General features: G+C 47.4%; 1 protein-coding gene across 1 annotated transcript in view; it reads right to left on the bottom strand.

The window, feature by feature from the left end:
* Positions 1–20,970, bottom strand: part of LOC126109843 (keratin, type I cytoskeletal 9-like) — a 72,152-nt gene extending 51,182 nt beyond the window's left edge. The window contains exon 1 of the mRNA XM_049914901.1: positions 20,624–20,970. Within this exon, the coding sequence (XP_049770858.1) occupies positions 20,624–20,970 (347 nt within the window). The remainder of the gene's footprint in view (positions 1–20,623) is intronic.
* Between the last annotated feature and the right edge of the window lie 3,209 nt (positions 20,971–24,179).

Genomic DNA, 24,179 nt, shown 5'->3' with positions numbered 1-24,179 from the left:
CTCGACTTCGACCCAAAAACGGAAACGTGACCAGCCACCAGTGACAAAAGTACTACCGCCTGCCCCACAGTTCCTCGTCGTTTCTCGATCTGAGGACGGCAAGGATTTTTCCTCTGTCAACCCTTTCGTTATCCAGAAGGGCGTAGATGCCATAGCTGGATCTGTCAAATCTTGTACCAGGTTGCGTAATGGCACCTTATTACTAGAAACTGAGGGTGCCTTTCAGGCACAAAAACTGCTTCGGGCCACCCTCCTGTACACGTTCCCTGTCCGGGTGGAGGCCCACCGAACTTTGAATTTGTCTCGTGGTGTAGTCTACACTAGCTCCCTCGACGGATTGACTGACGAGGAGATTCAATCTTTCCTCGCTGAGCAGGGCGTGACGGCTGTCCATAGAGTCATGAAAAAGATCAAACAATGACCTTGTACCGACCCGGACACTTTTCTTGACCTTCGATAGTGTTAAGCTGCCATCGCGCATCAAGGCGGGCTACGAGGTTATTTCTGTTCGCCCCTATGTCCCGACACCTACGCGCTGCTACCAGTGTCAGCGTTTCAATCACACTCGACAGTCTTGTTCCAATGCGGCTAAATGTGTCACTTGTGGCAGGGATGCCCATGAGGGTGACTGTCCACCTCCGTCTCCTCGTTGTGTGAACTGTCAGGGTGACCATGCCGCATCCTCCCGCGACTGTCCTGTCTATAAGGAAGAACGCTGTATCCAAGAAATTCGGGTCAAAGAGAAAGTGTCCACCTCGGCTGCTCGCAAGCTATTGGCTAGTAGGAAGCCCACGCTGCTCCCAGCGGGGAAATACAGTACTGTCCTCGCCTCTCCTCGGACTACCAGGGTGGTAGCAACCCAGACATGCGATCTGACCTTCAGCACCATGGTCGTTCGTTCGGCCAGTGCTAAGATCGCGCGGTCGACGTCTCCTCTTCCTCCTATCACCCCACAGACACCAGCCCCTTCATAAGCTTCTGCTAAGACGAAGACCCCGAAGTCAGATGCACGGGCCTTCAAGAAGGAACCATCCCGTGCAGACTTCCTACGTACCTCGACCTCCCAGCCTTCGACCGGTACTTCCACCAAACGTCCTTCCAAAAAGGCTCATAGGAAGCACAGTTCTCCTTCTCCGCCACGGCGCATTTCTTCTCCTGCGCCACCCAGCGGTTGCCGCCCCAGGCCGTCATCCGTTTCGCCTGGCCGCACCGCTGGTAGCCGAACATCTGGCCGTTCACCGGCGGAGGAAGCTCCCCCTCCCGGCCATCCTCCCGAGATGGCCGATGAACCTATCGACCCAATGGACGATGACTGTCCGCCTACTGATAGCGGCGGCAGTGCTCGCTCGAAGCCAGGCCCTCAGCGGCCTTCGAGGTGACCCCTTCTTTCATCTTCCTTTTCTTACGATGGCACTTATTCACTGGAATATTCGCAGCATTCGCTCCAACCGAGAGGACTTGAAGTTGCTGCTCCGCTTGCACCGTCCGCTCGTCGTAGCCCTCCAGGAAACGAAGCTACGCCCATGCGATCAAATTGCCTTGGCACACTACACCTCTGTGCGTTTTGACCTACCCCCTATGGTAGGTATCCCAGCTCATGGAGGGGTTATGTTGCTGGTCCGGGATGATATTTACTACGATCCCATCACGTTGCACACCGGCCTGCAGGCAGTTTCCATCCGCATTACTCTCACCACTTTTACGTTTTCCTTTTGTACCGTTTACACTCCATCGTCATCTGCCGTTACCAGGGCAGACATGATGCAACTTATTTCTCAGCTACCTGCACTATTTTTGTTAACTGGAGACTTCAATGCCCACCATCCCCTTTGGGGCTCTCCAGCATCCTGCCCGAGGGGCTCCTTGTTAGCAGACCTTTTCAACCAGCTCAATCTTGTCTGCCTCAATACTGGCGCCCCTACTTTTCTTTCGGACACATCTCACACCTATTCCCATTTAGACCTCTCTATATGTAGTCCCCAACTTGCACGCCGGTTCGAGTGGTATGCACTTTCTGATACATATTCGAGCGACCACTTCCCGTGTGTTATCCATCTCCTGCAGCATACCCCCTCTCCGTGCTCCTCTAGTTGGACCATCTCCAAGGCAGACTGAGGGCTCTTCTCTTCCAGGGCGACCTTTCAGGATCAAACCTTCCCAAGCTGCGATCGTCAGGTCGCCCACCTCACGGAAGTCATTCTCGCTGCTGCTGAATATTCCATCCCTCACCCTACTTCTTCTCCACGTCGCGTACCGGTCCCCTGGTGGTCCGCAGCATGTAGAGACGCTTTACGTGCGCGTCGACGTGCTTTACGCACCTTTAAACGCCACCCTACAGTGGCGAATTGTATCAATTATAAACGATTACGTGCTCAGTGTCGTCGTATTATTAAAGAAAGCAAGAAAGCCAGCTGGGCTGCTTTCACAAGCACTTTCAACAGTTTTACTCCTTCTTCTGTTGTCTGGGGTAGCCTGGCCGGCTATCTGGCACTAAGAACCACTCACCAGTTTCTGGCTTGAAGGTCGCGAATGACGTCCTTGTGGCCCCTGAGGCTGTCTCCAATGCCTTCGGCCGCTTTTTCGCAGAGGTTTCGAGCTCCGCTCATTACCACCCTGCCTTCCTCCCCCGCAAACAGGCAGAGGAGGCTAGGCCACCTCACTTCCGCTCCTCGAATTGTGAAATTTATAATGCCCCATTCACCATGTGGGAACTCGAAAACGCACTTGGCCGATCACGGTCCTCCGCTCCAGGGCCTGATTATATTCATATTCAGATGCTGAAGAACCTTTCTCCTGCGGGTAAAGGTTTTCTTCTTCGTACATACAATCGCATCTGGATTGAGGGACATGTTCCCGCATGCTGGCGCGAGTCTATTGTTGTCCCGATTCCTAAGCCGGGGAAGGACAAGCACTTGCCTTCCAGTTATCGACCTATCTCGCTTACCAGCTGTGTCTGTGAAGTGATGGAGCGAATGGTTAACTCTCGATTGGTTTGGCTGCTCGAGTCTCGACGCCTACTTACCAATGTACAATGTGGCTTTCGTAGGCGCCGCTCTGCTGTTGACCATCTGGTTACCTTGTCGACCTTCATTATGAATAACTTCTTGCGGAAGCGCCCGACCGCGGCTGTGTTCTTTGATTTGGAGAAGGCTTACGACACCTGATGGAGGGCGGGCATTCTCCGCACCATGCATACATGGGGCCTTCGCGGTCGCCTCCCTCTTTTTATTCGTTCCTTTTTAATGGATCGACAGTTCAGGGTACGTGTGGGTTCTGTCCTGTCAGACACCTTTCGCCAGGAGAATGGGGTGCCACAGGGCTCAGTTTTGAGCGTCGCTCTCTTCGCCATCGCGATCAATCCAATAATGGATTGCCTCCCAGCTGATGTATCAGGCTCCCTTTTCGTGGACGATTTTACCATCTATTGCAGCGCGCAGTGTACACGTGTCCTGGAGCGCTGTCTTCAGCGTTCTCTTGACCGTCTTTCCTCCTGGAGTGTCGCCAATGGCTTCCGTTTTTCTGCCGAGAAGACGGTCTGTATTAACTTCTGGCGCTACAAAGAGTTTCTCCCACCGTCCTTACGACTCGGTCCCGTTGCTCTACCAATCGTGGAGACAACCAAATTTTTAGGCCTTACATTTGACAGGAAACTTAGCTGGTCTCCACATGTGTCATAATTGGCCGCCCGTTGTACCCGTTCTTTAAATGTCCTCCGTGTTCTCAGTGGTATGTCGTGGGGAGCGGATCGAACCGTCCTACTTCGTCTATATCGGTCGATCGTCCGCTCCAAGCTGGATTATGGGAGCTTCGTATACTCCTCTGCACAGCCATCCATCTTACGCCGCCTCAACTCCATACAACATCGGGGTTTACGACTTGCGATCGGAGCATTTTATACTAGTCCCGTAGAGAGTCTTCATGCTGACGCTGGCGAATTGCCACTCACCTACCGGCGCGATATACTGCTTTGTCGGTATGCCTGTCGGCTACTGTCAATGCCCGACCATCCGTCTTATCGTTCCTTTTTTGACGACTCTCTCGACCGTCAATACGGGTTGTATGTCTCTGCCCTGCTACGCCCTGGAGTTCGCTTTCGTCGCCTCCTTCAACACCTTAATTTTTCACTCCCTGCAACCTTTCGAGTGGGCGACAGCCACACGCCACCATGGCTCCAGGCTCAGGTCCGCGTTCACCTTGACCTCAGCTCGCTCCCGAAAGAGGTTACCCCCAGTTCGGTCTACCACTCCCGTTTTTTGGAACTTCGTTCGAAGTTCATCAACATGACTTTCATTTATACAGATGGCTCTAAGACCAATGACGGGGTCAGATGTTCCTTTATTGTCGGGGCACAAAGTTTCAAATACCGGCTCCATGGCCATTGTTCGGTCTTCACAGCTGAGCTCTTTGCCCTCTACCAGGCTGTTCTTTACATCTGCCGCCACCGACATTCTGCTTATGTCATCTGCTCCGATTCCCTGAGCGCCATCCAGAGCCTCAGTGATCCGTACCCGGTTCACCCTTTTGTACACCGGATCCAACGCTCTCTTCAGCAGCTGGTGGACGTCGGTTCTCCGGTTAGCTTTATGTGGGTTCCTGGCCATGTTGGTATCCCTGGGAACGAAGCTGCAGATGCCGCGGCCAAGGCTGCAGTCTTCCAGCCTCGGACAGCTTCTTGTTGTGTCCCTTCGTCAGATTTTAGCAGGGTCATTTGTCAGCGCATTTTATCGCTGTGGCATGCCGATTGGGCTGCACTTACAGACAACAAGCTTCGGGCCATAAAACCTCTTCCCGTGGCTTGGACGTCCTCCTCACGCCCTTCTCGGCGGGAGGAGGTAGTTTTGGCCCGGTTAAGAATTGGACACTGCCGGTTCAGCCATCGCCATCTGCTGACGGCTGCGCCGGCGCCGTTCTGCCCATGTGGGCACTTGCTGACGGTTCGACACATTTTAATGTCCTGTCCAGATTTTAACACACTGCGTCTAGATCTTCACCTGCCAAGTACTTTCGATGCCATTTTAGCAGATGACCCACGAGCAGTTGCTCGTGTTCTTCGTTTTATCAATTTGGCCAACCTCTCTAAGGATGTTTGATGATGCTGTTTTTTAATCCTATGCCTGTCAGTCTGTCTTTTATCGTGTTTTCCCTTTTAGTTGTTGTTTTAAACTTGTGCCTCGCGGTGCATTCTTAATGTTGTCAGGGCGCTAATGACCATTGAAGTTGTGCGCCCTAAAACCACAAAAAAAAAAAAGGGTGTCAAGTGGTGTGCTCTAAGGTTTATTTTTGGAGGAAGCAGTAGTACCAGGATTGGATGTGATGGTCCAGAAAATCTGTTTTGGAACTAGGCTGTTGGGGTAATCAAGTTCAGTGAAGGCTGAGATGAGAATGTTGTATTGTTGTAAAGAGTCTGCATCCAAACAAATACATTTCCCTCAGATACAAAGCCTGTGTGGGAGCAAACATTTGGCACTGGAAAGACGGCAACTGTCAAAATGTATGTACTGTAGTTTGTTAGTAGGTTTAATGTGGACAGAAGTGTGTAACTCGTCTTCAGTGAGGACTAGATCATCATCAAGAAAACTGACATGGGACTCAGGGTCGGACTATGTGAAATTTAATTGGGAGAAGGTATTTAGAGTGTCCAGAAATTTTAACAGGTCAGCCTCACCATGAGTCCATACGGCAATGACGTGATGAATGTATCAAAACCAAACCAGGGGCTTATGGATCCTAGGAAAGACGCACCCTCCGCCCCAAGGACCTATGATTTCCCATAATCATACCCTGAAATGAGATCCATTCAGTCTGGGAATTTGCCCACCACACATTGAATAGCTTTTTGTTGCCCTCCCAATTTCTGCAACATTCCTGTCAGATGCTATGCTCCTTCCGCACCCTTCTCCCTACCCTATGGCTCCTATCCATGTGGCTGTCACCACTGCAAGACTTGCCCTATACACCATCCTACCACCACCTATTCCAGCCCTGTAACTGGCATAACATGTACCATCAAAGGGAGAGCCACCTATGAAATGACACGTCATATACCAGCTGTTATGTAAACACTGTTTGGCCTTTTATGTCAGCATAAGTACCGTCCAGTTGTTAATCATCATGAAGGGACATTAGTAGAGGGTGTATACCAGCAGCATGCAATATCCTGTAGCAGAGGATTCTCTAAAAGACAGTCATTATCTCGGTGACTGTTTCATTACAGGTGTCATCTGGATACTTATCCCAGTTTCTCAGAACTCCACAGGTGAGAACTGGTGCAACAACATGTCCCTTGTTCTTGCCAACTACCTGGTCTTAATTTATGTTAATTGCTTCCATTTCAGCATTTCTTCACAGTAACTACTCCTTTCTTCACTCCATTTTAGTTTTGTACAACTCTCATTTTCTGCCATGTCTATTTTTCCCATCCCCGGCCCACCTCTGTTACATACAATAACAGTTTTTACTCTTATTAACTCATACACAGTATTTCAGTAGTAATCTCTGTCTTGCATATTACCCTGTCTTCTACATTTAAGCTCTCAGGTTTTCAAATCTCATCCACTGCAGTCCCCAAAAATCAATCTTCCCGTCACATCCCATCTTGTAAGTCCCCCCTGACCTGGGGTTCTGGGGGACTTTCCTGAACAAGTAGCCCTTTTCCTTAAACCTCTCAAGTCTTTTTCCTTCACCCCTCTTCCTCCCCCTTCAACTCTTCTGCTAGGAGGAGGAGCCACTGGTTCCAACAGTTAAACCTTTGCAAGTGCACGTGGATTTTATTTTGTTTATCCATTTACATTACATTATCAATAATTGATAGTTTTGTTGTTATATTTGATTGTGTGATACACTAGTGTGTATAATGTGTTGCCTTTGCTATCGTACCAGAATTTGTCCACAAACAGAGGTTTTAGATTCCCTTACACAGTGTTTACTTGCTGCAGTTGTGCCTGGTGAATGATAGTGTGTTCTTCTGTTGAAATATTGGTGGCTATTGAGATCACCCTTCTGCAGTCCCTTAAATTATTTTAACAACTTATTACTTTCTCCTTGAAGTCAGAGGCTATTCTGGGTATCTCATACCTTGCATATCAGGTGAATGGTTTTGTTGTGTTTTTGAAGCTAATACTTTGCATGTCTCATGTATCTTGGATGCCAGGTGTTCTCATTTTGTTAATGCCTGTTTCCCAAGCATCTCAGTATATCTTCAGGATGTCACCCAGTCTGTGTGCCTTGTTTCATCTTAGGCTTTTCAGTCCTCTGTCAAATTATTCTTACAGTATAGCAGGTCTTGACTCCTCATCTTCCCTGTCCTAGACATTGTTTTGTTGTTTCTTTCCTTTGTACACCTATCACTCTTGCCCTGTTTGCTTGCTTCTGATAGTTTTCTTAATATTTATACAGGTGCTTCTATTTTCTGCAAAGGTCTGTTAAATTTTCTTAATAGCAGCATTTATATTTCCCTTGGACACATGGTCTTCTTCTGTTTGGATTTTTAATCTGATCATTCCTGCTCATCATACTGCAGTTGCTGACAGTCCCATTTTTCAGATATCTGTGTTCCCTTTTGCCTTCTTGATTTCCTCCATGTATGTATTTTGTTCTCTTGTATATTAATTTCACTATCTCAAAACGAAAATTCACACTAGAAAACTTCTACGTTATGTGAGGGGAACTTTATCCTCACAACAGAAAATAGACAGCCAAAGTAAAAAACACAACATTCACCAAATAGAAAAAGCTGTGCAGTCGAGGAGAAACTGAAACCGTACATGGGTCATTTTGGGTGTAATCATAGATATTGTCCCTACCTTGCCTCCTCAGATTCTGTTCATATTTGGTTTTGAGATGCCCACGCCTGTTATAAATAATTCCACAATTTCTTAGCTACTGATATGCAATATACTTTTTCCACATGGTCACCATAAGCCATGATAGGTCTAAATTTTGTGACAAAGATGCAAAAGTTTTCATCGTTTTTGAGGTATGTGCAGGTGCATTTGTGCATGTGTTAGTGTTTGTTTTTAGTTATGCTGCATTCCTGGCACACTTGTTCAGCAAAATGAACAATAAGAGGTATACAAGTTTTAAGGTTTTTGATGTAGTTTTCGCCACACCAGAGACCCCCTAAGATATCAAGAAATTTCATTGTAATGAAAAATGTAATAAATTCAGCTAGATGACATTTCCTGTAGTATGACTGTCAGCAACATCAGAGACCTACAGTATAATAAAGATAAACTGAGTTCTCAAAGTTATGAGTATATGTATTCTTCTGTTTACACCTGCCAGCAGCTTCAGCCATCTAGTAGCATGACGATGTCTCATTGGGTGTGTTAGTGTCACATTATCTTTTGTTTCTCCTACCTCATTGGGCAGTTGGAATTGTACATGACCACAATGGGCCAGTAATATGTTCATCTTTCATTGATAATGTTAAATCCTCTATTAATTAGTACCAGACACATGTTCACTGATCATATACATAGCAGCTGTTTGAATGTTGTGGCTGGCAGCTGTTGGAAACATGCTGTCATAGTCATGAAGACTACCGACTTGTGCCAATATGTATCCCCCTCTCTGCGGGTCTGGGGATTAGAATAGGCCCGAGGTATTCCTGCCTGTTGTAAGAGGCAACTAAAAGGAGTCTCTCACATTTTGGCCTTTATGTGATGGTCCCCTGTAGGGACTGACCTCCATATTTCAAAATTTTCCTGAACAGTGGGCCAATTGGGGAAGGCTGCCTTACATGGTGTATCATGTCTATTGTGCCTTGAGATCTTTAGCTCACTTTCTCGTCGTCCCACTGCAGTCCAGCTCATTCTCCATCTCTTGGGCTAGGATGTCTTCCTGGGTGCGTTTTCCACAATGCACTGCGCAGTGTCCCTTTTTGCGCCGACGATGACTGTGGACTTCTTTGCACCTCATATCCAGCACAGTATCCAGACCATTGTGGTGGGGCTGCCATGTACCCTTTTGGTTGTAGGCCCCTGACAACATAGTGATCGCTCTGCTGATGATGCCTGTGCTGTTAACTCCCGATGTATGCCAGTCATCCTGGGGCATCAGGACTCCCGGCAGTGGCCGTGCTGCCAGGTGGCCTTTGCTGCAGCTGGGTGGCACCTGTGGGGAGGGCCCCTGGTTGGAGTGGGTGGCATCAGGGCGGATGACAAGCGATGAAGTGTACCACGTCATCATTTGCTGGTGATCAAACACCAGCAATTTCTACGCCCTCCAAGTCGCAGTACAATGCAAGAAAGTATGACCCTAAATCATTCCCCTCCCTGGCCACATTATGGGTGGAATGCCAGGCTAAGGATGGCAACAAACCTTATTCACCCCAGTACCTTGTATGTACAAGAACTGATGGGGACTCCTTTGTTTTGATGAAGCCACAGTTTTTTGCAGCGTATTTGGGGAGGTAGAGGGCTTGTCTAAAATGTGATCTGGGTCCGTCTTGACAAAAACAGCATCCTCTGCCCAGTAACAGCTATTACTCACTTGTAACAAGTTGGAGGATGTTTATGTTACCATCATGCTCAAAGAAGGCCCCTGTGGAAGATAATACCTTGAACCACATTTAAGCTCGTATGTGTACGAGCATAAATGTGGTTCAAGGTATTATCTTCCACAGGGGCCTTCTTTTGCAGTCTAACAACGAGCTGCACACAAATTTCGAGTGGCGAGGTGTTCATTTCGTGTGGTGCGTTCATCAGGGTCCGAGGGATAATGAGGTTGCCACCGGTGCCTTCATCTTGGCCTTCGAGGGTGACACCTTACCCGAAAAGAACAAGGTGATGGTCTACCGCCGTCATGTCAACCCATATATCCCTCCCCGGTTGTGGTGCTTCAGGTGCTGGAAGTTCAGCCATATGTCTTCCCACTGTACTTCCAGCATCACATGTCGGGATTGTGGACGTCTATCACATCCCAATAATCAATGTGCCCCGCCTCCCATCTGTGTCAACTGCGGAGAGCATCATTCACCTTGCTCGCCAGACTGCAGGATTTTATGGAAAGAGTGGAAAGTCATGGAATACAAGACCCTGGACCGACTGACCTACAGTGAGGCTAAGAGAAAATATGAGCACCTACATCCTGTGGCTATGACCTCCTCATACACCACCGCTACGAGAACAGTTGTGGCGCCACCAGTTTTGCGAATTGCAGTTGGCTATCACAGCCAGAAGGCTACACCTGCCCCCTTGATGGTGGGGGGTACTTGCCCCCTTGTTGCTCTCGCACCACGTACCTCGGGAGCACTCCCCTGAACCGTTGGGGACACCAGTCCCCACTTTTCAGCTACAGAAGCGCAAGTCTTCTTCAGCTCCTCTCTCTAGGAAGGGGTTCCTTGGGTCACTCCCTTCCCAGGTTTCTGCTAATGGGAAAGATGACGCCCGCCAGTGGCTGTAGTGCCCACAAGCAGCTTGTTGTAGACCTTCATGATCATCCTCAGTCCCAGAGACGAAATCAGTGAAGCCCTCCCAGCCAGAGAAACCCAAGGAGAAGCGAGAAAATCCAAATAGAAGACCCCCTAAGACCAAATAAATTGCGGTAGCACCCACACCACCGTTACTGACAAGCTCTGCATCTGAGGATGGGGTGGAGATTCTGTCGTTTGCTGAGGACCTAGATCTCACCGGAACCTCAGACACAATGGGTATAGACTGCTAAGGGAATAAGTTGGTGGCAGCAGGTGAACCTGAGGCGTAAACAGTCTCATTGAACGTTCCATGCCTTCCCAGTCTCACGATGTCTTCCTCCAGTGGAATTGCAGCGGTTTTTTCCACTGCCTGACTATCCCCCCCCCCCACCCACCCCTCCCCCTATCTGCTCCGGGGGCCCAGAGCTATCCCAGCCTTCCTTCCTTTGCTGGACTGTGTTTCATTTCCTTTCCCTTCCTTCCTGTCCTTGCTCCTTCCCCTTCGCCCTCACCACTCCACCTCTTGATGTCCATTTTTATGTTGTCCCCGCTATCCTCCTGGTTATGTTGGCTTTGCAGTTTGGTTTTGTTGCATAATTACCTCATCCTTTTGGCATTCTCTGGCCCCCGTCTGGGGTTTGACCTCCATTACTAAATTTCTCTTCCGTAGTGTGAGCCATTTGGGGAAGAGCACCTTACCTAGTGGCTCCGATGTGTGCCCTCCTAGTTCCTCTACCGTTTCCTTCATGTCATTGTCTAGCTAGGTTGCATAGCCAGCATGGTAGCCAGCCCATGTGGTGGGGTCGCTGTGTACCCTTTTGGTTGAGCCCTCTGAAAACACAGCGAGCACACTTCTGATACCTGAGCTGTGCCCTCCTCATGTAAGCCTAAGTGTGGTTGCTTGTCATTCTGCAGCATTGGAGCTCCCAGCAATGGCCGCTGTGCCAGACGGCCCTTGCTGTGACTGGGTGGTGCCCGTAGGGAGAGCCCGTGATCGGAGTTGGTGGTATCACAGTGGACACTACGCGAATGATACGCATATGGGTCCAGAACTCAGGCCGTTATTCTACGGCCTTCACTTTGCGTGGAAATGATTCTTTTAGTGCTGCTACTTCTGCCCCTCCGGCCTTCCCTTCCATGGTTACCCCCTGGGAGGAGGGTCAGGCTCACTGGCTAGGGGTGAAACCTTTGACCTGCTATATGGTTTGCACCAGGACTGATGGGGATGCTTTCACCAAAACCAAACCTTTATTTTTTGTGGAACACATTGACAAGTTTGGTGAAGTGGACCTTGAGCAAGATGCAGTTGGGTCTGTTGTTGATCAAAACTGCTTCAGCTTCCCAGTCTGCAGCCCTTCATTCCTGTAACCATCTCGACACAATTACTGTATCCATTACCCCCCACCAGTCTTTGAATATGGTTCAATGTGTAATTTTTCACAGAGACCTCACTTCAAACTGATGAACTTAGGGACAATCTTGATGGCGGGGTGTTCATTTTGTTCAGATGGGTCTGAAGGACAATTGCATTGGTACTGATGCTTTTATCCTGGCCTTTGAAGGGGATACCCTCCCTGAGAAAGTCAAGATTATGATTTATCAATGTGACATGAAGCCGTACATCCCATCACCTATGAGATGTTTAAGTGCTTGCGTTTTGGCCACATGTCTTCCCACTGTTCCCAGGCCCCTTTCTGTGGTTACTGGACGTCCACCCCATGAGGGCATTCGTGCCCCCCCCCCCCCCCCCCCCGTCTCCTTCCGTGTGTGTTAATTGTCATGGCAATCATTCTCCACGCTCACTGGATTGCCCAGTTCTTAAGAAGGTAAAGAAGATACATGAGTATAAGCCCCTACACTGAGGCTTATAACAAGAATGCAAGTCTTCATCCTGTGTCCATGACGTAAAGCTATGCTTTAGTTACATTGTAACCCCTTCCTCCCACTTCCTCCCCCGTCGGAAACCCCTCTCCTCCTCCCCTGAGACTCCCACACCCACCCCTCCAGATGCCGCTCCCCCTCCCCAGCCATAGAAGTGTCCCATTGCTTTGGCGTCTGCCGGTAAAGGACGCCCCTCCCAGGATCCCCCTTCCCAGCACCTTCCAGTCCAGAGATCTGCTGCCACATGACGACCACAAGAACCATGGTCTGTGGATCCCCAGGTCGCCCATCTCTTTCTGTTCCAGATCTTGCTGCAGCTGGCTTCTTTTTGCCACACAGCCCTCCTCGATCTCAAACAGAAAAGAAGAAGAAACATAAGTCCCAGGGCAAGGAGCCTCTGGCGTCGCCAGAGGTCCCATCCCCACCTTTGCAACCTGACTCTGACCTGCTGTTCATGGATTTCGCCCCCTCCTTGTTGGTGACAGGTGGTGACCTGGTGGCATGACTGACTCTAGCCTGTTCACCTCCCATTTGAATCATCATTCTGTGGTTATCCAGTGGAATTGTAATGGATATTACCATCACCTTCCGGAGTTGAAATCCCTTATTCCCTCTGCAACTCGTGTGGTTCTACAGAAATCTCATGTCACTGATGACCACTCACTGACCCTCCGTGGGTTCCATGCTATCTGTCGAAATCGGGTCGGCTGCCTTGGGCCTCTGGTGGTGTTTGTACGTTGGTCTGTATGGACATTGCTATAATGTGGTTTCCTCTTCAAACTACATTGGAAGTGGTTGCTGTTAGGGTCCACCTTGACTGTGAGGTCACAGTTTGCAATCTTTATCTCCCTCCTGACAGGACTCTTACACCTGCTGCCTTAACTGCTCTTCTTCAGGAACTTCCTCCTCCCTTCCTCCTCCTTGGGGATTTTAATGCTCACCAACACTCGTGTGGCAGTGCATTTCTACATAGTCAAGGTCTTCTCATTGACCACGACTTGTGCCTTCTTAATTATGGCTGCACTACTCATCACAGTGCCGGTCACGGTACCTTCTCTGCCATTGATCTTTCTCTTTCTTCTCACTCCCTCCTTTCCACTGTTCGCCACACGACGAACTTTGCGATAGTGACCACTTCCCATTCATTCTCTTGCTCCCTTATGGTTCCCCGATGGACAGGTTACCTTGTTAGTGTCTCCAATGCGCCGATTGGCCTCTATACACTGCACAGGTCGTTCTTGCTCCCTCTTTGTCTGGTTGTATTGATGACGTCCTCTGTGACGTGTCTGATGCGATTGTTCGCGCCGCTAGCCTTGCTATCCCATGCTCATCCAGACTATTTCGCCGCCAGCAAGTACTGTGGTGGAGACCGGCCATTGCAGTTGCCATCCATGATTGCTGTCGAGCTTTGCAACATCTTGAGAGGCACCCATCTGCTGTCAAGCTTATTACCTTCAAACGCCTTTGTGCCAAAGCCCATTACTTAACCAAACGGAGCTAATGGGTGTGTTGGGAATACTTTGTTTCTTCCCTCAGTTCTACTGTCCCTATGTCACGGGTATGGGCTACACTTCACTATCTCCAATGTTGCCTTCGGCAGTCTACCCTCCCAGGCCTTACCCTCCCAGATGGCCTTTGCATGGAGCCGTTGATTCTTGCGGAACATCTTGCGACCCATTTTGTAACAGTATCAGCATCAACCTCCTATCCGGCTGCTTTCTTTCACCAGAAACAGGAGTCCGAAGCTTCTGCCTTATGTTTTACCCCTTGTCAGTCAAAATCTTACAACTAACCTTTTACTGAATGTGAACTTTTTTCTGCACTTTCTTCTTCTGATGATACAGCCCCTGTCCCAGACTCCATCCATAACCAATTGCTTAAACGTCTGTACTTCACAACGACAACATCTTCTCGGTTTTTTTAACTGTATTTGTCTCCAGGGTGACTTTCCTTCTCAATGGAGGGATTGCATCGTGGTTCCTGTCCTTAAGCCTGGTAAGAACACCCTGTTTTTCGAAAGTTATGGGCCAATTAGTCTGATAAACGTTATCAAGTTACTTAAATGGATGGTAGCCCGTCGGCTCAATTGGGTCCTCGAATCTCAGGATCTGTTGTCCCATTACCTGTTTGGCTTTCGATAGGGACGGTCTCTGATCAATCATTTACTTCACTTGGAATCCACAGTTTGGCAGGCTTTTTCCCAGCGCCGCCATTTGGGTGCAGTATTTTTTGGCCTTCACAAGGCTTGGTGCCTTCGCATCTTCCTTACACTTCATGAGTGTGGCCTTCAGGGCCCACTCCCGATTTTTAACTGCCAGTTCCTGTTCCATCGGTCGTTCAGGGTTCGGGTTGATATTGTTTTTAGTTCTACACAGACTCAGGAGAATGGCGTCCCACAGGGTTCTGTATTGAGTGTACTTCTTTTCCTCATTGCTATGGATGGACTTGTAGTGTCCGCCGGTCCTTTGGTCACCCCAGCTCTGTATGTGGATGATTTCTGCATTTGGGTTAGTTCCTCTTCAATGGCCTCTGCAGAGCAGCAGCTCAAGGGAGCTATATGGCGTGCCTTCAATGACCCTCTCACATGGGTTTAAATTCTCTCCTTTAGAATCGCGGGTGGTCCACTCCTGTCGCCATACTATGATCCACCCCAATATGGAGATGTACCTCGATGCACAATGACTACCTTTTTCACACAGTTTCGTTTCCTGGGTCTTCTTTTCCACAACAAGCTCACTTGGCTGCTCATATCAGACTTCTGAAGGTAGGATGTTTCCATAAACTCAATGTCCTTCGCTTGCTTGCCCACACCTCTTGGGGTGCAGACCGCTCCACCCTTCTCCACTTTTACCAGGCTTTATTGCTGTCTCACTTGGACTATGGTTGTCAAGTTTATGGTTTGGCTGCTCCTTCCAGACTGCACCTCCTGGATCCAGTCCACCATTGTGATATATGTCTTGCCACTGGTGCCATCCCTACTAGCCCTGTTGATAGTCTCCTGGTTGAAGCTGGGATCACTCCCCTCCCCCCCCCCTTTCTGTTCAACAGCCCCAGCTTCTCGTTTCTAAAGCAGTTGCTGTCCGTTCCTCTCCCACTTACCCTTCCTATTCTCTTCTGTTCCCAGACCAAGGATGTTTACCGGTTGGGCTCCACCTTGCGTCTCTTCGACGTGATTTTCAGCTTCCTTCTTTGTCCTGACTCCCACGTTCCCTCCCCAACACCCCCATTTGCTTAGTTCCACGGCCCCGGATTTGGATGGACCTCCACCGAGGTCAGAAAGATTCCGTTCCCCCGATGGTGTTCTGTTGTTGTTTCCGCCAAATTTTATGGGAGTTTCGGGATGCTGCTGTTTTTTAACCCAATGGCTCTAGTGTGGGGATATGCCTTCACGTCCTCTGTTGGCATGGAGAATCATCTCCTGCCAACTACATGTGGGGTGTTTGCTGTGGAATTGGTGGCAATTCCCAAGCCCTTACCTTTATTACATGGTTCCAACTCAACCACATTTTGTTATATATGGACTCAATGAGTGGCCTTCAGGCTATTGGCCGGTGTTTTTCTTGCCATCCCTTGGTCTTGGCCATCCATGACCGTCTCGCTGATGTTCACCATGCTGCTTGTTCTATTGACTCCCTTTGGGTCCTTGGCCATGTGGGTATCCCAGGTAATGAGCTTGCTGATCGTTTGGCTGGGTGAGCAGTCACTTAATCCCCTTCTCTGTAACCCCTCCTGCGGCAGATTGATGGCTGGAAAATATTTTAATCGTGGTTTTAATATTTTGACTAGAGTGATGTCGCTCAAATTTACTTTTAACCATATACATTTTTAAGCAATTTAATTTGTCAAAATTTTTTGTTCTATTGCCTACCTGCTATTAATGTTCCTTCCTGTGATATTGTTAGGTAAGGTAACAGTTTCTTCTGAAGAAGGCGCCCCTAGTTGGCGTTGAAAACTAGTTCAAGAATTTTAAATTCCATTTGCAACCGGTTGCTTGGAAATTTGTGACAATGTAATTTGTAGCTCTTTGTTCAAAACTATAAGACAAGTGTGATTTTTTTGTATGGTTCAGCACTTTACAAAATATGCTCAATATCTTAATCATTGAAGCTTTGTGACAGCAGTGTTTGCAGATACCTGATACATTGTAGCTGAGTTGTAGGAACTCTTAATGACATTTTATTTAACAAATGATAGGGAAAAGGTACGAACACTGACACAGTAATACTGTTCTACAGACTGTCTGAAAATCTGGTCCGTTAGTGTTCAGAGCATAGCCGTATATTACTACATAAACAGAGTGCAACATTTAGTCATTTCCGAGAGCTCTTCATCGATTGGTAGTACTGTCTTTTTTTTTTTTTTTTTTTTAATGCACTATTTGGTTTCAAGTGAGTGTCGGAGAAGCACATGTTGTGATTAGCGCGCCCTCCCCTCTGCTGCCCCATTGCACGAAGTGTTAAAAGTTCAACAACGTCTTTGTATGTCTATCTCATCACAACTTCGACAATGAATGCATAGATTTCAATATTTATTTGAAGGTTGATTTAATCAGAATTGTCGTGACATAAATGGGTTGGAAGTTTGTTCAGCTGTTTACCTTTAAACTGCTACATAAAGAAGAGAGTTTTCCGGCAGCAACCCACTGCCTAATAAATATGTAGTACATATTTAGATATCATACTAAAATATAGATATAAAAAATTTATACAAAAAACTCTGCTAGAACAGACGTTTCATGGCTCTAAATCAATCACCAATTTTGTGTTGTCTTTCGGATTTGCTACGCCAGGTGCAATTAAAAGACAAAAAAGTGATTATATGTCAACCGTAAAAGATAAGCATATGCTGTCGTGGACTTCTGTGTAGATCTTCCTTAGAGCTGCAGCTTCCTGCTTTACAATTTGCAGTAGCTCTGACCGCCTGTGCAACGGATTTTACTGTGTGTGTTCAAAGAGTAAGGTGACTTTATATTTTTATGAAAAATAATTTATTCATTCATCAATATTCATGTTGTCCCCTTCAAAGTAATCCACCTCAGATACAGTACACTTCTGCCAACACTTCTTCTAATCCTCGAAGCAGTTCTGATAAACACTTTTCGGTAAACCCTTAAGAACAACCAGCGACGCAGCTTTTATTTCCTCGATTGTTGAAAATCTTCATCCTTTCATAGGAATCTTTAGTTTTGGGAACAGGAAAAAGTCGCAGAAGGCCATATCCGATGAATATGGTGGCTGAGGAATGATTGTCGTGATGCAAAAGCCATGAATTGTTTTCCCACAATTCCAGACGTTTTTAGGGTATTGCTTCTTGCAAACGGCGCATAACGTCAAGGTAATACTCCTTACTGACCGTATGACCTTGAGACAAATATTCATGATATACTGCGCCACATTAATTGAGAAAAAAAAAGGAACCAAACTTTGACATTTGATGCTTTGACATGGTGCATTGTCTCGAGTATCTGGGATGCTTCCATTGGGATTATTGGGCATTCATTTCGACGTCATAACCGTAAACCCACGTTTCGTCACCAGTTATGTTCCTTTTGAGCAAATCAGGATCATCATTGACGTCATTCAAAAGATCCTGAGTGATGCTAATGCGACAGTTCTTCCGATCAAAATAGAGAAGTTTTGGAACAAACTTCGCTGACACACGTCTCATGCCCATAAAATCTGAAAAAAAAGGCGTGGCACGATCTGACCGATATGCCAACATCCTCAGTAACTTCTCTTACGGTAATTGGACAATTTTCCAAAACAATTATCTTCACATCTTCGACATTATCACCTGTTGTTGATGTGCTGAGACGTCCAGAGCGAGGTTCGTCATTGGCATCTTCTCGGCCATCTTGGAAGAGCTTGTACCACTTGTAAACTTTTTTTTCCCAAGTGTTTTAGAGCAATTCATTTCATTTTTCACACAAAATTTGTTGCAAATTCTGTGCACCAATTTTTTATAACAATCGAAAATCGCCGAGCACACTGAAACAGGTCTAACCTGTCTATCTGTCAAAAACAAGAAGTATGCTGAATACATCAAACCACAGTCACCAGTTTGATCCAACGTCACAAGTATTTCTTGGTGAACGTGTTGTAACTTGCCACTGGATTTATTAGTTTTATCCCTACTTGCGCTTATTTTAGAACCATTTTTAGAAACATCTATGTCTTCTAATATTACACAAACTCTTGGAGGCAATAAAATAATTCAAATATTTCTTAAATCACGTAGGAAAGGAATGAAAAACACACACTATGGTTACGACGCATCTGAAGTTCTCCTTTCTTGCCGCTTGGAGCGCTAGTGTCGTTCCAACAGCTGTTAAACGGTAACAACTTTTGCAGCAGTGAGTGTCGCGACTGTTATGTTAGACTGTGTTTGAAACTGTGAACATATGTTCGGGACATAGCAAAAAAAAAGATCGATAATCGAATCTAACCTGCCTGCGCAATTGGAAAAGTCACCTTACTTTTTGAACAGCCCACGTAAAAGAATGCATTGCGAACAAACTTTTTGCTGCCTTGATTCACTGCTGTCGAGTGTTAGCACCTCTACCTACCCATTTAATTTTTTAAGTAGCCTATGGTCTTCCTCACGGTTTAAGCTTCCTCCACACCAAACTCGATCACATTTGATTCAGTGTGTTAGCCGTGAAACGGTAACGGTCAGAGTTCCTCTCACATTTATAAAACTGTTACCTTATGGGTTATTCACTGTGCTTTTCCAGAAGTAGTGAAATGCTATATTATGATCGAAATGTGCTGGTTCCTGGTGGGAACGCCAAACAGGAGCCTATGTACTGTTTGCCAACAAGAGGACTTTATCAAAATGCCAAGGCGCATACAACAAATGTACTGACTGTAAGAAGCCTGGCAATGAAGGAAAATGTAAACTCGTCGCTTCAAATAGTTTTTTATAGTAAATGGTAGCAGTCCTATTTCTTGTTAAGTTTGAAAAGAATCCAGCGAGATAAAATATTTGCAAAGAATATGTGAGAATGTGTGAGCCTGAACGCAGCCCTAGAAATTCCCAAATTAAAACATTTAACTTCAGTAGCACACCGAGTAAAACCCACACGATAGCTCATTTCTCTGCTACGTAATCACGAAACGATACACTGTCACGTTTTGTTGCTTTTTTACCGTAAACTCTGACAAATTAAGAAACATGAAAGGATAGATTTTGTTAATTCGATGCCTTCTGCATTTTTAATACTCACAATTACATAATTATAAGTTGTGAGGTCGTAGTGCGATCTGGTGACAGCCTGCGAGAGTGTCCCAGTCTACAGATCACGTGTTTTGGTTGCAGTGTGTGTGTTTGTTAATACAGCCTTCATTTGGAAAACGGAAAAATATAGTTACATTTTGAGCACTGGAACACAGCGCAGTAATGAAAGTTTATGCCGCCAAACTGTCAAAGATACGGGCATGATAATAAAAGTTTTTGTAAAAATGAACAGTTCTTCCAAACTTACTTCTGTTTTACAGGAGAGAACATCATTAAAGAAGCTTGTTAAGTACAGGTTTCTCTTTAACCCATCTAGGCCTTACTGAAAATTACACTTCAAGGCTTGTAATATTGAATGTCTCAAGCCTCGAAAATTATGGACATAAATGATGCCACAACGTTCTTCTCCCCACATACACTACGTGAGGCCACTGTACTCATGAATACTCCACGATTTGATCTCTACCCAAGTTTAGCTTTTATCGAGAGGGGAGGGGAATAGGAGTAGGAAGGAAACGGGTATCCAGGATTACCTGCAGCCAGTGGCAGGTAGGGATTAATCAGGAAAATAATACATGTTTGCATAAAGTTTCGTTTTTTTTTTTTTTGTTTTTTTTTTGTTTTTTTTTTTGCACTTTTCATTCCCTTCTCGGACGGAGAAGGGCGGGCTGTTATAGAGCATGCTTGTTGGGCTCTTTTCAGCCATGGGTTTTTGGTTATTCTGTTTTGACACATTTTATTATATTTGTTGCTGGGGTGCGGGGAAAGGAGTGGACATCTCCCAATTGGGAATTTATTTGCAGGAGTTTGTAGGGGACAGTTCCGGTATTTACCTTAGTGGCCAAGGAAAACCTGCAAAACCCGGCCAGAACTGCTTGTCACGGTCCTTCTCTTTATTTACCGAGACGGAGGCGCCATTGTAGTTGGCGCTGTCGTTCCCGGTGGGCAAGGGCGGCTTCGTGTTCCGCCTCTCGCTCTCTTCTCTTTCTTTCTTCTCTCACTCTGAGGTCCTCTACCTCTGGGGAGGGAGAAGTCGGAGTGAGAGGTTTGCTGCTCGTTGTTGTCTCGATTTTGTGCAGCTTCCATGGAGACCTGGTGGGCTCCGTGGCTGCCACTTCGGTTTGCGTGCCGATGGACACCGCATCCGTCGTCTCGGTTTGGGCGCCTCGTTTGGACGACGTCTGGGTGCCCTCATCGACACGCACGCTGGCTTCTGTGGGGATGGTTGAGGCGCCGTCGGTGGTCTGGCTGGCGCGGTTGATCACCATCCTCTTCTTCTTTGTGGTGGTGTCTTCAGTCTGCGTGGCCGCGGACGCGCTGGTGTGTGCCGTCGGCCCATCACATTGAAGGCGGAGAGCCAATGCTTCCCTCAGCAGGTGGCAGGCAGCCTCCATCTCCGCGTGGAGGGCCATCCGGAAGCGTGACTCCGCTTCCTCCATCAGCGCGTCGATGTTGCCCACACCGCTGCTGCTTGCTGAGTGGCGCCCCTCCTGCTCGCGCGAGTGCCCCCCCCCCCCCACCACCTCTGCCACTGGCGGGTGGGGGGGCCGGCCGCGCGTTGTGGCGAGGCGCTGCTGCTTTGTTCGACGTCTCGGGGGTTTCAGCGCTGGCGCGCTTCCGCCTCCTCCTCCTTCTCCTCTTCTTCGTTGTCGGCTTCTCGCGGCGGCCGTCTTCTGTGTGGGCAGAAAATGCCCGGCAGCCTCGCCAGCTGGCAACATGGTCGCCGCCACAGCGAACATTGGCTTGTCGTCTCGAAGCAAAGTGCACTCGCGGGTGTCGTGACCAACACCGCATTTGGCGCACTTCGCTTCGAAGCGGCAGTGCTTTGCCACGTGGCCCTCCCTCTGACACTTGAAACACTGCGGTTTCGTGTCGAGGTCAGGCGGGAGTGGCTCGATCTTCACGTCGAAACCTGCTAGGGTGGTTAACCCGCAGATTCCGACGTCTTTGCCTCCTTCCTGGCTGGAATCTTCCTGGGGCGACTCGACAGCCAGGATGAAGAGTGGCGGCCTTCTCCTGTTCGTCCTGTTGTGCAGCTTAACTATGGCATCATAGTTATGCTGCAACAGGACTTTGCGCACCGATTCCGCCGTCATGATCCACGGTAGCCCCCTCAGTAGGACCTTAAGAAGCGGTTTCCTCTTCTTTGGTCCGCTGTAGGTAGGTGGCTCCATGAGGTACGCATTCAGCCAGTCGCAGAGAATCTTTCGATCCTCCTGCGAACGTGGCTGGATGGGCAGAGTGGCCTCATTGTCCAGCATCTGCACTGTTGGGTGGTAGCGTAGTTCCATTGCCACCTCGTCGTAAGTCTCCACCCAGTCTCGACCCGTGTAGCGTATGCACACAGGGAGAACTTGGGCGGAGGGTCGACAAGGTGATGGTGCTACTACCTCTTCTTCTGCGTCTGTGGTCGGTGCGACGGAGCAGCTGCGTCGATCTGAAGAGACGCTGCGCTCACTGCCGTCCGATCGGACAAAGTCTGCGCGGGTTGGCATCTTTGCGGGAGAATTGCGCTTCCCGCGTTTCCCTTTGCCCATGGCGAGTGCGGCGTCTCTACACGACAATTTGCTTTCGGCAACACGACAATCTTGCCGAGACGCGCACACTCACCACGGAACCGCCCTCTCTAACTCTTCACGCGGCAGTTGCGAAGCGCCCTACTACATGCACCCGCACGCCACCGCTGCCCAACTCGGAATGAAAGTTTCGTTCTGTCGTCCCCTTGTATATGCCGATCTTGTTCACACAGTTCATGTGAGCGCATTCTTACCAATTGATGCATTTGTCAGACTTCAGCTTGCTATACGTTTTGCCATACGATAGACATTTTGTTTCTTTCTCTGTTCCAGCTATTACTACTTTCAGAAAGCCATCTTTTTTCTTAATCTTTCAGCTTTTGTTGCCCCCGCTCATATTCGCAACGTAATACGTGTACGCGCGCACAGATGGCTCTGCTGCTTCGCATATCTACAGTGGCGTATCTCGCTCTGAGCATTTGGCGTTACTAGTCATCGCACAACAGGCCTCGAGGTGCGTTAACACAGGCCATATTTTACGGCAATGTGTAGCCGCAACAGTGCTGCCATCAATGTTGCTACAATAAACGCCATTATTGCGTGATGAGTGGGCAATATTGCAGATTGAACGGGTTGTTTCAGGTAGTTGCCGATGTATTGTTGAGTTGTTGCTGGTTTTGTCCACCAAAGGTGGAGACTGTTTAACATGTTTGGGCCATATCTTCTTCAGTCCTTATCTCTAAATGGTTCGCAGTACTGAGTACTGCGCAATAATACAGACCATTGACAGTTAGTTCGCAATATATTGAAGGAGACAGCAGAGCTTACAAAATAATGACGCTAGCTCAGCACATCGTACCGCGCACGGGTAATATTTGCGCAATAAAAGGCAGTTTCTGCGAGACCGAGTATAGTTCATTCGCTCCGAACGACTTTCCACAAAGAACTGAAAATAATAAACTCACGAGAGAAAAAAAAAACTGCTGGAGGACGTGTATTAAAGCAAAAAGCTGTACTTTAAAAAATCAAATTCCTGACTGTTTATGAAAACGTAATCCCCGCAAATATATTTGTCCCAATAATGAATTAGTTGTTTTTTTTTCTCTTAAAAGAAGTATCTGATGCTAGGCCCCTCCTCGAGGGGACCAAATAAATGAAAAATCCGAGGATGCCAAATCTGGATTGTAGGGGATGACATAGTGTAGGGTGACCAGACGCCCCATATTTTAATGGATCGTCCTGTATATTTATAGTGCGTCACTTTTTGTCCCGCCAAAATATATGTGACATGTCCCGTCTTTCAATAACCACCGTTTATATTGAACTGGTGTGTTTCTAAGTAATGTGTAACATAAGCAAATGTAGAAGAAATATGGTCATACCCAAAGAATGAAGAAAATACGCTCTTTGATTAACTAAATTGGTTGAAGTACGATTTTGTAAGTTCTTCGCCGATTAGTACATCTTTATTCATTCAGCGATCTTAAGAATTTGTTACAGTGATGTCTTGTCCCACTAATGCGCCGAAATATTGTGGCAGCACGTTACTGATATGCAGCAGTTATCCTGTATATTTATGGAACAAGCAGTACAGTTATCCTGTATATTTATGGAACAAGCAGTACGCCAGGAAAAGCTTTAAACATCAGAGCATCCATATCATGAAATAAGACCACTCCATGGCCCTTGTAGTTACTCTGCTTTAGTTATTTATAGTGGGGGGTGGGATAGGGAAGGAGAAGGAGAAAGGGTTATATAGGATTACCCACAATTACTTGCAGGCAGGGTGGAGGGAAATCACGTACATTTTGAAAACAAAGTAAGCTGTTCTTGTCTCATTTATCTAACAAGGTTTTCCATACAAAATGTGAGCACAGTCTTACTATCTAGAACCTTGATCAGACTCTAGCTCGCTACACTTGATGCCATACGACAGACAGGTTTGTCTCTTTTTCCATTCCAACTACTAGTACTTTCACAAAGGCAGTTATTTTTCTTATCTAAAAGCTTTTCTCAGGTCTCTGAGTGACATTCGAGCAATCCACGCCCATAGTCGCAATGTAATACGTCTTGGCACGCACAGATGGCTCTGCTACTTTCGCATGTCTGCAGTGGCGTAGCTCGCTCTGTGC

The sequence above is a fragment of the Schistocerca cancellata genome, chromosome 12, assembly GCF_023864275.1.
Source record: "Schistocerca cancellata isolate TAMUIC-IGC-003103 chromosome 12, iqSchCanc2.1, whole genome shotgun sequence".
In the NCBI taxonomy this organism is placed as follows: Eukaryota; Metazoa; Arthropoda; class Insecta; order Orthoptera; family Acrididae; genus Schistocerca; species Schistocerca cancellata.
Note: the sequence above shows the minus strand (reverse complement) of the source record. Positions and strands in the feature narration are given on the sequence as shown.